The sequence below is a fragment of the Hypanus sabinus genome, unplaced genomic scaffold (assembly GCF_030144855.1).
Source record: "Hypanus sabinus isolate sHypSab1 unplaced genomic scaffold, sHypSab1.hap1 scaffold_343, whole genome shotgun sequence".
Lineage (NCBI taxonomy): Eukaryota > Metazoa > Chordata > Chondrichthyes > Myliobatiformes > Dasyatidae > Hypanus > Hypanus sabinus.
The window spans coordinates 440,011-455,920 of NW_026781246.1; the positions used below are offsets into that span (position 1 = coordinate 440,011).

The 15,910-nt window shown below is 50.3% G+C and overlaps 2 protein-coding genes across 2 annotated transcripts in view; both read right to left on the bottom strand.

Annotated features, from left to right (window-relative positions):
• LOC132388545 (NACHT, LRR and PYD domains-containing protein 12-like) overlaps positions 1 to 15,910 on the bottom strand; it is a 318,834-nt gene that overhangs the window by 288,837 nt on the left and 14,087 nt on the right. The gene's annotated exons all lie outside the window — the stretch shown is intronic.
• LOC132388543 (uncharacterized) overlaps positions 1 to 15,910 on the bottom strand; it is a 40,668-nt gene that overhangs the window by 6,783 nt on the left and 17,975 nt on the right. The window contains exon 5 of the mRNA XM_059960906.1: positions 14,766 to 15,231. Within this exon, the coding sequence (XP_059816889.1) occupies positions 14,766 to 15,231 (466 nt within the window). The remainder of the gene's footprint in view (positions 1 to 14,765; positions 15,232 to 15,910) is intronic.

Consider the following 15,910-nt stretch of genomic DNA (forward strand, 5'->3'; position numbering starts at 1 on the left):
GCAAATGGGCGTGAGCTCTGCGGTCTCGGGGGCCGACTTCTTCACGTGTTTCGACTTCTTCCTCGCTTTCTTGCCCCGCCCGGACTCCACCCCGTCCCTCGCCTGAACCTCCCCACACGTAGCCCCAGGATCACCCGCCTGAACCACAGGGGTAGGAGCAGACGTAGGAATAGGGGCAGGGTTAGAGACAGGGTCAGGGGTAGGAGCAGGAGCAGGAGCAGGGGTCGGCACAGGTGTTGGAGCAGGGATGGGATCACGGGCAGAGGTAGCTGGGGCACTGGTTCCCGAAGTGGACTCCCTGGGTTTTCGGGTGCTAGGACAGTCCCTCCGAAAGTGCCCCACCTCCCCGCACGCATGGCACCGTGGGCGCTCAGAGCTCCAATACACCTGATAATCTACCCCCCCGTGCCGGACAGTAAACCGGCCCTCAACTTCATCCTCCCGTTCCAGTTTCATGAATACCTGTCGCCGGAAAGAGATTACGGTCCGGAGGGTGCGCCTCCTGAATTTGTGCCTGATGGCAGTTATCTTTGACCGTACTTGCCCCAAGCGGGCCAATGCGGGAAGCAGGTCCTCGTTGGGGATGAAAGGCTGTACGTGACCGAGGACGATGCGTTGTGTGGGAGCTGTCACTAGCTCCATCTGTAAAAAGATGTTCTCCACCGTGATCCCTCTACTGAGGGCCCGATGCACCAACTCATCATTCCTCAGGTAAAACACCGCCTTCCCGAACTCCTTCTCAGCGGCCAAAACACCATCTCTCCCCAACAAGTCCTCCATGGCCTCCGCGCACTTTTCCAGGGTAGTTCCAGTTCGCAAAATACATTGCACCCCGCGTTCAACTTTCACTGTCCGAAACAGGGCGTTGTCCGAGGCCGGAGAGGCAGCCGCCTTTGCATAACTCCCCGAAGGCCTGCGACTCCCCGCAGACTGGTCCGGCATGTTACTTGTGTGTCCGAACCGAGGATGATACGGTGGTGCTGGTTATAAAGTCTCGGAGTGAGTTGAGTAACTGGCGGGAAAAGTTTGTACTCGACGGTACCTTGCTGGCCCAATGCCAGAAATTCCAACGCCAGGAAAGGCTCCGTGAGTCCTGTAGAAACTTCCAGGCCGTGAGAGGTCGAGACGTCCCAAACGACGGTTCGGCTCCAACACCGAACGAGAATCCCGACGATAGAGATGGAAGGAGGTGGCCCCGATGTCAGTGGGGACAAACAACGTCGTTTGCCTCCGGTTTTGGGAGCGAAACTGCTTCACGGCGAGTTGCCAGCCGCCACAGCAGACTGCTACGCAGTTCGAAGCCGTCAACGAACCCCGTCCAAACTGGCAGAAAAACTCCAAACGAAGCTTCCACTCTAAACCAGCCGCTCACTTAGAAGTTCAAGGGACGTTGGAAACCAATTTCCAAGCCATTCAAGACCTTCATAAAGTAGTTTTTCCCCGATTTCTCCCAGCGCAATCAGAACAGCTCCACTCTGTGTCTGACCCCGGGAGTGTGTGACGGGTCGTTGCGGAGGGAGCTTCGCTCTATGTCTGACCCTGGGAGTGTGTGATGGGACGGTGCAGAGGAAGATTAACTCTGTGTCTGACACCGGGAGTATGTGATGGGACGGTGTGGATGGAGATTCACTCTGTGTCTGACCCCGGGAGTGTGTGATGGGATGGTGTGGAGGGAGATTCACTCTGTGTTTGACCCCGGGAGTGTGTGATGGGACGGTGTGGAGTGAGATTCACTCTGTGTCTGACCCCGGGAGTGTGTGACAGGACGGTGCGGAGGGAGCTTCGCTCTATGTCTGACCCTGGGAGTGTGTGATGGGAAGGTATGGAGGGAGATTCAGTCTGTGTCAGACACCGGGAGTGTGTGATGGGACGGTGCAGAGGAAGATTAACTCTGTGTCTGACCCCGGGCGTCTGTGATGGGACGGTGAGGAGGGAGATTCACTCTGTGTCTGACCCCGGGAGTGTGTGATGGGACGGTGTGGAGGGAGATTCACTCTGTGTCTCACCCCGGGAGTGTATGATGGGACGGTGCGGAGGGAGATTCCGTCTGTGTCTGATCCCGGGAGTGTGTTATGGAATGGTGTGGAGGGAGCTTCGCTCTGTGTCTGACCTCGGGAGTGTGTGATGGGACGGTGAGGAGGGAGGTTCAATCTGTGTCTGACCCCGGGAGTGTGTGACAGGACGGTGCGGAGGGAGCTTCGCTCTATGTCTGACCCTGGGATTGCGGTATGGGACAGTATGGGGGGAGATTCAGACTGTGTCTGACACCGGGAGTGTGTTATGGGACGGTGTGGAGGGATCTTCGCTCTGTGTCTGACCCAGGGAGTGTGTGATGGGACGGTGCAGAGGAAAATTCACTCTCTGTCTGACCCCGGGAGTGTGTGATGGGACGGTGCAGAGGAAGATTAACTCTGTGTCTGACCCCGGGCGTGTGTTATGGGACGGTGTGGAGGGAGATTCACTCTGTGTCTGACCCCGGGAGTGTGTGAAGGGCTAGTGTGGAGGGAGATTCAATCTGTGTCTGACCCCGGGGGACAGGCGGGGGTCAATTTGCCAGAAATGGGCTTTAGTGGAGATGAAAACCTGGGCTCCTAGACTCTGCTTGTCCAACCTCCCTCAGCCTGGAGCTGAGAGGCTACTGTGTCAGTGTGAGGAGCTCCGACCCACTGTTGCAGTGCACAGGGTGTGGAGGGCAACAGAAACCTCAAATAAAACTCGAGTCCGACACAAGACAGGAAGATACATTGGTTTATTGATTTTTTATGAGATATATCAATGAAACAATGTGTGAGCTGCTAACGTGCGGGAATAAATAATCTGCTCACAGTCTCACACAATTAACTGACCGGCGACAAGGGGTGACCGGTTGAATAATAATAATAATAATAACCTGTCCCGTTTCTCACCGTCACTCTGCATTGGGGAACTGATTATAAAATTATAAAACTGATTATAAAATCACACTTCAGGGCCGTGTCCGGGATCGCTGCAGATCCAGGGTCACTGCCGAGGGATTTGTCCATTTAACATCATTATATCGGCCAGGCTGCCGAATGCACCGTCCTCAGCAAAGGGGGCAAAAGGATTCTCTCCCGGGACCATCCCCCCCACCCCGGGACACCGGTGTCCCAGACTGAGCCCCGGACCCCGGGCTGTTCCTGTCCGGGTATTTCCACGGGGTTTCACGTGGGGAGTCTCCTCCACGTACCTCCGGCGGAAGCTGCCCCTTCCCTCCGGACAACAGGAGGATACACGTCACTGCGGGACCGCTGCGAGCGACGCATACAGCGCGAGGCCCGAGCCGGTTCCGTTCAAACCGTTGGGAATCAGCCCCGGCGCGCGGCCGTTAAAGATAAGGGCGGGAGTTAAAGGGGAGGGCGGGGAGTCGGCCAAATGTCCCCATCCCGCGGGAGGGGATGTTCACACATTCAGATCCACCATCAGTCCGGGTCTGGGTTCCTGCAGAGATCTCAGTTCCTTCATCCCGGTCTCACTGAACCGATTCACCACATTCAGATGTTCACAGATCCACTCTCAGTCCGGGTCTGGGTTCCTGTAGAGATCTCAGTTCCTTCATCCCGGTCTCACTGAACCGATTCACCACATTCAGATGTTCACAGATCCACTCTCAGTCCGGGTCTGGGTTCCTGTAGAGATCTCAGTTCCTTCATCCCGGTCTCACTGAACCGATTCCCCACATTCAGATGTTCACAGATCCACTCTCAGTCCGGTTCTGGGTTCCTGTAGAGATCTCAGTTCCTTCATCCCGGTCTCACTGAACCGATTCACCACATTCAGATGTTCACAGATCCACCATCAGTCCGGGTCTGGGTTCCTGTAGAGATCTCAGTTCCTTCATCCCGGTCTCACTGAACCGATTCACCACATTCAGATGTTCACAGATCCACTCTCAGTCCGGGTCTGACTCCCTGTAGAGATCTCAGTTCCTTCATCCCGGTCTCACTGAACCGATTCACCACATTCAGATGTTCACAGATCCACTCTCAGTCCGGTTCTGGGTTCCTGTAGAGATCTCAGTTCCTTCATCCCGGTCCAACTGAACCGATTCACCACATTCAGATGATCACAGATCCACCATCAGTCCGGGTCTGGGTTCCTGTAGAGATCTCAGTTCCTTCATCCCGGTCTCACTGAACCGATTCACCACATTCAGATGTTCACAGATCCACTCTCAGTCCGGGTCTGGGTTCCTGTAGAGATCTCAGTTCCTTCATCCCGGTCTCACTGAACCGATTCACCACATTCAGATGTTCACAGATCCACTCTCAGTCCGGGTCTGGGTTCCTGTAGAGATCTCAGTCCCTTCATCCCGGTCTCACTGAACCGATTCCCCACATTCAGAGGTAGCCACGTGGGGAGTCTCCAACACGCACTTCCGGCGGAAGCTGCCCCGCCGGACAACAGGCGGAAACACGTCACTGCGGGACCGAGCGACGCATACAGCGCGAGGCCCGAGCCGGTTCCGTTCAAACCGTTGGGAATCAGCCCCGGCGCGCGGCCGTTAAAGATAAGGGCGGGAGTTAAAGGGGAGGGCGGGGAGTCGGCCAAATGTCCCCATCCCGCGGGCGGGGATGTTCACACATTCAGAGGTTCAGATCCACTCTCAGTCCGGGTCTGACTTCCTGTAGAGATCTCAGTTCCTTCTCCCCGGTCTCACTGAACCGATTCATACCCAGCCTGAAACAGATGGGAGAATAAAGATGAAATAAACAGATTACACAACAGTGTCAGTAACAGGGGACCGGGGTTAATGTTTCAACAACACTCACAGACAAATATCACCAGAAATCCTGCGGATTCGCTGATATTTTATCACATTGAAGATTAACACAAACACTCACAGGATCCACACCAGACTCGGGAGGGTCAGTATGAGGCGGCGGAGAGCGGGGACAGATCGGTCGGTCAAAGAGTTTAATGTCAGGCTCAGCCAAATCAGTGATGGGCTTGCACTGAGAGCGGAGACGAGATCCTCGGCACCAGAATCTGTGAGACCGACACCGCTCAGCCTGGAGATGAGAGAGAGTGAGGGTGAAGGACACAGAGAGACAGGAGACCGTACAAATCCCCAGTGTTTATCAGTAACACAATTACTGATCACATTAATGTTCAGTGTCAGACACCCAGTGACTGTAAACACAATCTCCCACAGTCTGGTACTTACCACAGTGTCTGTATTTTACACTCCGGGTTTCTCAGAGCCGCAGACACCAGTTTCACTCCTGAATCCCCCAGTTTATTATCGTTCAGTCTAAACACAAACAGACAAATTGATGAACATTGTGATTAAAATCGTCCGTCTGAGGGCATTTCTCTCACTCGGATATTTCAGGAAACATTAAACCCTTCAGTAATTCACTGATCGTAGATCCCATCACTGTCAATGTCCCTCACTGTCCAGCTCCAATGAATTCACCGAATGTCAGTAATTTCGTCTGTCGGTGTGACCCTGTAAACTCCACATATTCTCTCTCATTCCCTAATGGTTAGAAAAGTGTTCCTGACGTGAGACAGTCGGAAAGGGCAGGTGTGAAGGGGAGAAGTCAAACAGTGAGGAAGATTTTATAATCGGGAAATGTCGATGGGAGATGGAGGAAGAGACATCACCTAAGGTAAAGGATGGAAAGACACAGAAGGAAACGGATGTGGAAGAGAGATCCCAGAAGAGGAAGGGGGATTGGTGAAAAGTGCTCCCACAGGAGGAAGGGGGTTGGGGAAGAGAGATCCCACAGGAGGAAGGAGGATGGTGAAGAGAGATCCCACAAGAGAAAGGGGGATGGTGAAGAGAGATTCCACAAGAGGAAGGAGAATGGGGGAGAGAGATCCCGCAGGAGGAAGGGGGATGGGGAAGGGAGATCCCACAGGAGGAAGCGGGATGGGGGAGAGAGATCCCACAGGAAGAAGGGGGATGGGGAAGAGAGATCCCACAGGAAGAAGGGGGATGCGGAAGAGAGATCCCATAGGAGGAAGAGGGATGCTGAGGAGAGATCCAACAGCAGGAAGGGGGAGTGGGAACAGAGAGCCCAGAGGATGAAAGGGGAATGGGAACGTGAGACCCCACAGCTGGATCGCTACCCATGCCACGCGCTAGTGAGGCTAGAAATAATGCAGTTAAATACGTGGATGAGCGGATGTTGCATGAGGGAGGGGTTCATGTTTCTGAACTTTCTGGGCTTTCTTCCAGGGGAGGTGGGCCCCTTTCGAATTGGACAGTTTGCACCTGAACTGGAGGGGGACTAACATCTTCGCCGGCAGGTTAGCAAGTTTTTCTCCGGGGATTTTAAACAAGGTTGCAGGGGGAGGGGCAAAGTGTTAGAGCAGATAGTGAGGTGGAGGAGGAGAAGGGTCATGCGAGGACTGCCTGTATAGACAGATATCAATGCTTTGTACGTGATAGAAATGTTCCCAGTTGCATCTATTTCAATGCAAGAAGTATTGTGGGTAAGGCAGATGAGTTTAGGGCGTGGATTGGCACATGATGATTTTGACATTATTGCTATTAGTAAGACTTGGTTTGCAGGAGAGGCAGGACTGGCAGCTTCATGTTCCGAGGTTACGTTCTTTCAGACGTGATAGAGGGGGAGGGATGAAAGGGGGAGGAGTGGCATTACTGGTCAGGGGCATCTCACAGCTGAGCGTAGACGGGACAGCCCGGAGGGCTCGTATACAGAGGCCGTATGGGTGGAGCTGAGGAACGGGAAAGGAGTGACCACACTGATAGGGTATTATTATATACGATCCAATAGTCAGAGAGATTATATACGGCCCAATCGGAGGAGCAAGTCTGTTGAGAGTTAGCACACCAATGTAAGAAACAGAAAGTTGTAATCGTAGGGGATTTTAACTTTCCACATATTGACGGGGCGTCCCACTCTATGAAAGGGTTAGATGGCGTGGAGTTTGTCAAATCTGTTCAGGAAAGTTTTCTAAATCAATATATTGAGGTACCAACGAGAGAGGGTGCAGTACCTGATCTCCTATTAGGGAACCAGATAGGTCATGTGACAGAAATATGTGAAGCGAACATTTTGGGTCCAGTGACCATAATGTCATTAGATTCAAGATAATTATGGATAAGGATAGGACTGGTCCACCAGTTAAGGTTCTGAATTGGAGAAGGGCCAATTTGGTGGAAATGAGAGAGGATCTGGGAAGAGTGGATTGGGATAAGTTGTTTTCTGGCAGTGATGTATTCAGTAAGTGGAGTTACTGAACTGCACTTCCATCCGGAGTTTGCTTGTTCCTGCCAGGATTAAAGGCAAAGTTAACATGGATAGGGAACCTTGTTTTTCAAGGGATATTGGCGATCTGGTTAAGTAGGTGTTTAGCAGGTACAGGCAACAAGGAACAAATGAGATACTTGAAGAGCATAGAGAATGTAAGGGAATACTAAAGAAGGAAATCAAGAAGGCAAAAAGAAGACATGAGATTGTGTTGGCAGATAATGTGAAGGTAAACCTGAAGGGTTTCTACAATTATGTTAAGAGTAAAAGGATAGTAAAGGACAAAATTGGTCCCCTGGAACATCAGAATGATTGCCTATGTGGTCTATGTGTGGAGCATCACGAAGTTGGGAAGATCGCAAACAGTTTTTTGCGTCAGTGTCTACTCAGGAAACTGGCATAGCGGATATGGAATTAAAAGAAACAAACAGTAGTGTCATGGAACGCGGCCAGTGAGTGAGTGGGCCAGTGAAGGAGTGGAAATTTGAGGCTTTGACTCGAGAGATTCTGGCAGTTTTGGCAGTTGGACTGTGCAAATCAAGACAACCAAGATTTGAATAGCTCAGACTCAGCAGAAAGCAGCTGATTATCCAAGCAGTTTGAAAAGCTCGAACAAATAAATAGAGGGGTAGCTCAAGCTGAGCGGCCCGTGGAAAGCGGTCAGTGAGTGAGTGGAGATTTGAGGCTTTGACAGGTCTTTACAATGCCTCCTGAGACGGTGATGTGCCTCTCCTGTGAGATGAGGCAGTCTTGGGGGAAATCCCCTCTTCTGCAGAGTCACATCTGCCAGAAGTACTTGCGGCTGGGCGATCTGGAAGACCGTGTGAGGAATCTGGAGCAGCAGCTGGATGACCTTCGACTCATAAGGGAGAATGAGGCAGACATAGATGAGAGCTACAGGGGGGTAGTCACACCTAGGCTGCCGGAAGCAGGTCGTTGGGTGACAGTCCGAGGGGGGGAAAGCGAAGGAGAGTAGACAGGTAGTGCAGAGCACCCGTGCAGCCATTCCCCTGAATAATAACTTTACCGTCCTGGATGCTGTTGGTGAGGACGACCGACCAGGTGTGAGCCACGGTGGCAGGGCCTCTGGCACTGAGTCTGACCCTGTGGTGTAGAAGGGTGGGACGGAGTGGAGGAGACTCTATAGTCAGGGGGGCAGACAGGAGATTTTGTGGATATGAGAAGGAAACCCGCATGGTTTGTTGCCTCCCAGGTGCCAGGGTCCGGGATGTGTCTGACCGGGTACGTGTCATCCTGGTACGAGAGGGAAAGCAACCAGATGTCGTGATACATGTTGATACCAACAACATAGGCAGAATTGGGGGAGATGGCAGTTGAATGCGTGGCTGAGGAGTTGGTGCAGGGGGCAGGGTTTTAGATTTTTGGATCATTGGGATCTCTTCTGGGGAAGGTGGGACCTGTACAGATCGGATGGGTTGCACCTGAACTCTAGGGGGAGCAATATCCTTGCTGGTAGGTTTGCTAGCATGGTTCGGGAGGGTTTAAACTAATTTGCAAGTGGGATGGGACCCAGGGCGATAGAGCAGTGAAAGATGTGCATGGAGTAAAGCCAGATCTGACACTTAGAGAGGCTTTGAGGAAAGAGCAGCAGAATAAAGGGTGTAAAGGCAATAAGGTAGAAGGGCTAAAGTGTGTGTACTTCACTGGAAGAAGCATCAGCAACAAAGCTGATGAACTGAGAGCTTGGAAACATACATGCAATTATGATTGGCGGGGCCAATACGGAGACTTGGCTGGCACCAGGGCAGGGATGTATTCTAAATATTACCGGATTTCAGTGCATTAAAAGGGATAGAGAGCGGGTAAAAGGGGAGGACGGGTGGTATTATTGGTCAGGGATACTATTACAGCTACAGAAAGAGCGGATAATGCAGTAGGATCCTCTTTTGAGTCAGTATGGGTGGAAGTCAGGAACAGGAAGGGAGCAGTTACTCTACCGGGGGTATTCTTTAGGCCCCCTGGTTGCAGCAGAGATACCGAGGAGCAGATTGTGATGCAGATTTTGGAAAAGTGCAAAAATAACAGGGTTGTTAACATGGGTGACTTTAACTTCCCTAATATTGATTGGCACTTGAATAGTTCCAGGGGTTTAGATGGGGCAGAGTTTGCTAAGTGTGTCCAGGATGGATTCCTGTCACAATATGTTGACAAGCCGACAAGGGGGAATGCCATACCAGATCTAGTATTAGGTAACGAACCGGGTTAGGTCACAGATCTATCAGTGTGCGAGCATCTGGGGGACAGTGATCACCGCTCCCTGAACATGGTCTGATCAGGGACAGTCAGCATGGTTTTGTGAAGGGCAGATCGTGCCGAACAAGCCTGATAGAGTTCTCTGAGGACGTGACCAAGCCTATAGATGAGGGTATTGTAGTGGATGTGATCTACAAGGTTTTTAGAAAGGCATTTGACAAGGTTCCACACGGTAGGCTTATTCAGAATGTCAGAAGGCATTGGATCCAGGGAGGTTTGGCCAGGGGGATTCAGAATTGGCCTGCCTGCAGAAGGCAGATGGTCATGGTGGTGGTAGAACAATTAGATTGGAGATTAGATCCCGCAAGGATCTGTTCTGGGACCTCTACTTCTTGTGATTTTTATTAACGCCCTGGATGTGGGGGTAGAAGGGTGGGTTGGCAAGTTTGCAGACAACACAAAGTTTGGTGGTGTTGTAGATAGTGTAGAGGATTGTCTAAGATTGCAGAGAGACATTGATAGGATGCAGAAGTGGGCTGAGAAGTGTCAGATTGAGTTCAACCTGGAGAAGTGTGAAGTGGTACACTTTGGAAGGACAAACTCCAAGGCAAAGTACAAATAAATGGCAGGATAATTGGTAGTGTGGAGGAGCAGATGGATCTGGGGGGTACATGTCCACAGATCCCTGAAAGTTGCCTCACAGATAGATAGGGTAGTTGAGAACGTTTATGGGGTGTTAGCTTTCATAAGTCAAGGGATAGAGTTTAAGAGATGCGATGTAATGATGCAGCTCTATAAAACTCTAGTTAGGCCACACTTGGAGTACTGTGTCCAGTTCTGTTCACCTCACTCTAGGAAGGATGTGGAAGCATTGGAAAGAGTACAGAGGAGATTTACCAGGATGCTGCTTGGTTTAGAGAGTATGGATTATGATCAGAGATGAAGGGAGCTAGGGCTTTACTCTTTGGAGAGAAGGACGATGAGAGGAGACATGATAGAGGTGTACAAGATATTAAGAGGAATAGACAGAGTGGACAGCCAGCGCCTGTTCCCCAGGGCACCACTGCTCAGTACAAGAGGACATGGCTTTAAGGTAAGGGGAGGGAAGTTCAAGGGGGATATTAGAGGAACGTTTTTCACTCAGAGAGTGGTTGGTGCGTGGAATGCACTGCCTGAGTCAGTGGCGGAGGCAGATACACTAGTGAAGTTTAAGAGACTACTAGACAGGCTTGTGGAGGAATTTCAGGTGGGGGGTTATATGGCAGGCAGGGTTTGAAGGGCCGGTAATGTGCTGTACTATTCTATGTTTTATGGAACATATAGAGATTAAAGAGGAGGAGGTGCTTACTGCCTTACAGCAAATAAGGGTAAATAAATCCCCCAGGCCTGACATGATATTTTCCTGGACCTTGAGAGAGACGAGTGTAGAAATTGCAGGGGTCCTGGCAGAAATATTTAAAATGTATTTCGCCGCAATTGCGGTGCCGGAGGATTGGAGGGTAGCTCATGTTCTTCCGTTGTTTGAAAATGGCTCCAAAAGTACACCAGGTAATTACAGGCCAGTGAGCCTGACATCGATGTTAGGTAAATTATTGGAAAGTGTTCTGAGAGATCGGATATACAAGGATTTGGACAACCAAGGGCTGAGTAAAGATAGTCAGCATGGCTTTGTTCATGGCAGATCGTGTTTAATGAATCCTGTAGAGTTTTCCGAGGAGGTTACCAAGAATGCACATGAAGGAATGGCTGTGGATGTTGTCTACATGAACTTTAATAAGGCTTTTGACAAGGTCCCACATGGGAGGTTAGTTCAGAAGGTTCAGACAGTAGGTATCCATGGAGAGGTTGTAGATTGGATTCGAAATTGGCCGTGTGTGAGAACACAGAGAGTGGTGGCGGATCATTGCTTTTGAGACTGGAGCCCTGTGACTAGTGGTGTGTCTCAGGGATCTGTGCTGGGACCATTGTTGTTTGTTGTCTATATCAATGTACTAGATGATAGTGTGATAAGTTGGATCAGCAAGTCTGCTGATGACACTAAGATTGGAGGCGTTGCGGACAGCGAGGAAGGCTTTCAAAGCTTGCAGTGGGATCTGGCCCAACTGGGAACATGGGCCAGAAAATGGCAGATGGAATTTAATGCAGACAAGTGTGAGGTGTTCCATTTTGTAAGGACAAATCAATGTAGGAAATACACAGTAAATGGTAGGGCACTGAGGAGTGCGCAGGAAGAAAGGGATCTGGGAGTTCAGATACATAATTCCCTAAAAGTGGCGTCACAGGGAGCCAGGGTTGTAAAGAAGGCTTTTGGCATCCGGGCATTCATAAATCAAAGTTGAGTATAGGAATTGGGATGTTATGGTGAGGTTGTATAAGACATTGGTGAGGCCAAATTTGGAGTATTGTGTGCAGTTCTGGTCACTGAACTATAGGACGGATATCAGTAAGACTGGAAATGTGCAGAAAAGATCTGCGAGGATGTTGCCGGCTCTTCAGGAGTTGAGTTACAAGGAAAGATTGAGCAGGTTAAGACTTTATTCCTTGGAGCGCAGAAGAATGAGGGGAGATTTGATAGAAGTTTACAGAATTACGAGGGGTATAGACAGGGTAGATGCGAATGGGCTCTTTCCACACGGATTAGGAGAGATAAATTACAAAAGGACTTTGCTTCAGGGTGAAAGGGGAAAGGTTTAGGGGGAACGTCCTCACTCAGAGAGTTGGGAGAATGCGGAACGAGCTGCCATCTGATGTGGAAAATGCGGACACACTGTTAGATTTTAAGAATAAATCTGATAGATGCATGGATGGGAGAGGTCTGGAGGGCGATGGACTGGGTGCAGGTCAATGGGACTAGCGGAATAAAGTTTTGGCACAGAGCAGAAGGGCAGAATGGCTTGTTTTCTATGCTGTAGTGTTCTATGATTTTACGATTCTATGAAGGAATATGGGGAGGTCAGTTGCCACAGGAAGAAGGGGGATGGGAAGAGAGATCCCAAAGGAGGAAGGGGGATGGGGGAGAGAGATCCCACAGGAGGAAGGGGGATGGAGAAGTGAGATCCCACAAGCGGAAGGCGGATGTGGAAGTGAGATCCCACAGGAGGAAGGGGGATGGGGTAGAGAGATCCGACAGGAGGTAAGGGGATGGGGAAGATAGATCCCACAGGAGGAAAGCGGAATGGGAAGGGATACCACTGGAGGGAAGGGAATGGGGAAGAGAGAACCTTCAGGAGGAAGGGGGATGGGGAAGAGAGATCTGACAGGAAGAAAGGGGGATGTGGAAGATAGATCCCACAGGATGAAATGGGAATGGGAAGGGATACCACTGGAGGGAAGGGGATGGGGAAGAGAGAACCTAGAGGTGGAAGGGGGATGGGGAAGAGAGAACCCATAGGAGGATGGGGGATGGGGAAAAGAGATCTGAGAGGAGGAAGGGGGATGAGGCAGAGATATCCCACAGGAGGAAGGGGAATTGGAAGAGAGATCCGAAAGGAGGAAGGGGAATTTTTGTACGCGTGTGTTGGGTCTGAACAGAGACCCAGAGGAGATGCGGCCTCGCTTTCTGTGTATCTGGTAGTGAGCAAAGTCACAAACAGGAAAGGGCAGGGGAGGGCAATCTCACAATGGTATTTCTTTCCTTCTCACTGGGACAGTCTGCAGACGGCCTCTTGTCCCTCACCGGGAAGGGGGTGTGAATCTTTGACCCATCTGCTGCAGTCAGTGTCGGTCTGGGTGTCAGTAACAGTGAGAAGGAACATTGTCAATGGACGTGTCACAGGCAGCAGGAAACACGGCCATTCCTGTGATTTACTACCATTAAACCAATGGTCGTTGTTCACTGATCTGATGAAGTCTCCAACATCCCTTCACAAGGAACCACAGAACCCTCCTGTCCTTGGGGAATTACTGACTGATCCCCTGGGCATTTGTCACAATTCTTCACAATCTGGTTTATCACAGTTTAACCCAAATCTCTTTACATTGAAATGACACAATAGAACAGTTTCACAGTTCCGAGTGAGAGATAAATCAAGTTACCTCAACTCCTGGCACTTGTGCAGCCCGGGTCCCAGCCGCTGGAGTCCTTCCCACTGAATGCGGCAGTCCTGCAGGTTGAGGTATTTCATTGTATCACAGAGTCCGATGACATGAGACAGGACCGTGCAGTCAATCGGGTTCAATGTCATTCCATGGAATGAAAATGATTTCACAGATCCCAGTGCGGCCTGAGCCAGCCCACGATTCTCAGACTCAAACAGGTAGTGCAATGTGTTCAGGAGGCTCCTTTTAGCAGCTTCACTCACTGTGTTTCCACTTCGGCGTATAACCTCCTCCTTCACCCAGTCAATCACCCGGCAGGTTGTTTCATGAGGAAATGGACCCAGAAACTCCACCAGGCCCCGAGCTGTCATTGGGTTGGAGAGACCAGCAACAAAACGGAGAAATACCTCAAATCGCCCATCGGTCGTGTTGTGGGCTTCAGTGAGGAAGTTCAGGATACCCCCGGGATGTGGATTAAGGAATTGTGCGACTGCAGCTACAAACTCTTGAATGGTGAGATGTGGGAATGTGTACACCACGCTCTGGGCAGAATCCTCTCTCTCCAAAAGCTCCATCAGGAACCCGGACAGGAACTGGGAAGGCTGCAGACTGTAGTTCACCAAATCTCCATCTGTAAACACAATCTTCTTCTCCAACACTCCTCTGAAGGCCATCTGACCAACCCTGAGTAACACATCACGGGGTCTCTCAATCTCACGGCCGTGGTTTTTCAGGATGTTGTAAATATAGTAGGAGTACAGTTGGGTGATGGTCTTGGGAACTCGCTGTGGGTCCCTGACTCTTTGTGTGAAGAAGGGGCCTAGTGCCAGAGCGAGGATCCAGCAGTAGGAGGGGTTGTAGCTCATGGTGTACAGGATCTCATTCTCCTTCACATAATTGAAAACAGTTTCGGCCACAGTCTGATCTTCAAAATGTCTGATGAAATATTCCTTCCTTTCCTCACCAACAAATCCCAGGATTTCAGCCCGGACACTGATATCCGCCTTTTCCAATAAATGTAACGCAGTGGGGCGGGTGGTCACCAGCACTGAACACCCTGGGAGCATCTTGCCCTGGATTAAACTGTACACAATGTCAGACACTTCACACCTCCACTCGGGATCTGGGCACTTGTGCTTGAGATCTGAATCTCTCCGACTGTCCGCAAAATCGATTTTGTGTTTGAATTCATCTAAACCATCGAATATAAACAGTAATCCCTCTGGGTTCTTCCAGACTTCTCTCAGGATATTCCCAAAGTAAGGATACTGAATCAGAATCAGTTCCTTCAGCTTTATTCGACAGTCAATACTGTTTAAATCTCGGAATTTGAAACTGAAGACAAACTGGAACTGTTGGTATATTTTCCCCATGGCCCAGTCATAAACAATCTTTTGTACCATCGTTGTTTTCCCGATCCCCGGGACTCCGGCCACTGCTGCTGAACTCCCAGATTTGGATTTACTCCGGGAAAAGCTGCTTTGGAATAACTGATCGGTACGGATTTTTTCCAGCTGTCTGCGGAGTTGTTTCTCTCTGTATTCCTCATGGTCTCTGCCTCTTGCCAGCAGCTCATGTTCCACCAGTGTCCGATCTCGAACAGTAGAAATGACCGTGAGCTCAGCGTATCGATCAGCCAGCTGGAAAACCTTCACCTTCTCCGTCATCAGGATCGTGTTCACTCCCAGTGTTTCAGTTTGTGCCCGCAGAGTCTCCTTGTGTTTCTGTTGAACATCTTCCATGGGAACAGAGAACATATTCAAAACGTTAAATGGCTTATCTGACAAAGAACTTTATAATGGTATTTCAGCATTCAGTGTTTGAGATTACATGAATAAATTCAATGCTTCCATGGATATTAGGACAGAAAGTAAAATTCTGTTCACAGACACGGAATTGACAGCAATGGATGTCCCTGAAAATGTCCAATCCTCATGTTCTGGTTCTAGTTATTTGTGAAGGTGAACATTCCCCTGATTGCACGTTCTGAGGAAGCTTAAACAACCATCACTCCCCACTAACATCTTAACTACATTCTCCAGAGGCGTGGTTGAGAGTGTGCTGACCTTTTGCATCACAACCTGGTACTCCAGCTGCAGTGCTGCCGACAAAAAAGCCTTGCAGGGTGTGGTTAGGGGAGCAGAGAAGGTTATTGGGGTATCCCTACCTTCTTCCAAGACCTCTTTCAACGGAGGGGAATGGCCACAAAACCCTGCATTAACTACCCTTTCCCCTTCACTCGCCTGACGGTAACCCAATTACCTGTGCCCTGTTCCTTAGATGTAACTACCCCCCAGAAGCTACTTTCTATAAACTGTTCAGTTTCCCGAATGATCTGGAGGTCATCCTGCTCCTGCTCCAGTTCCCTAATGTGGTCTGTTAGGAGCTGCAGCTGGATGCACTTCTTGCAGGTA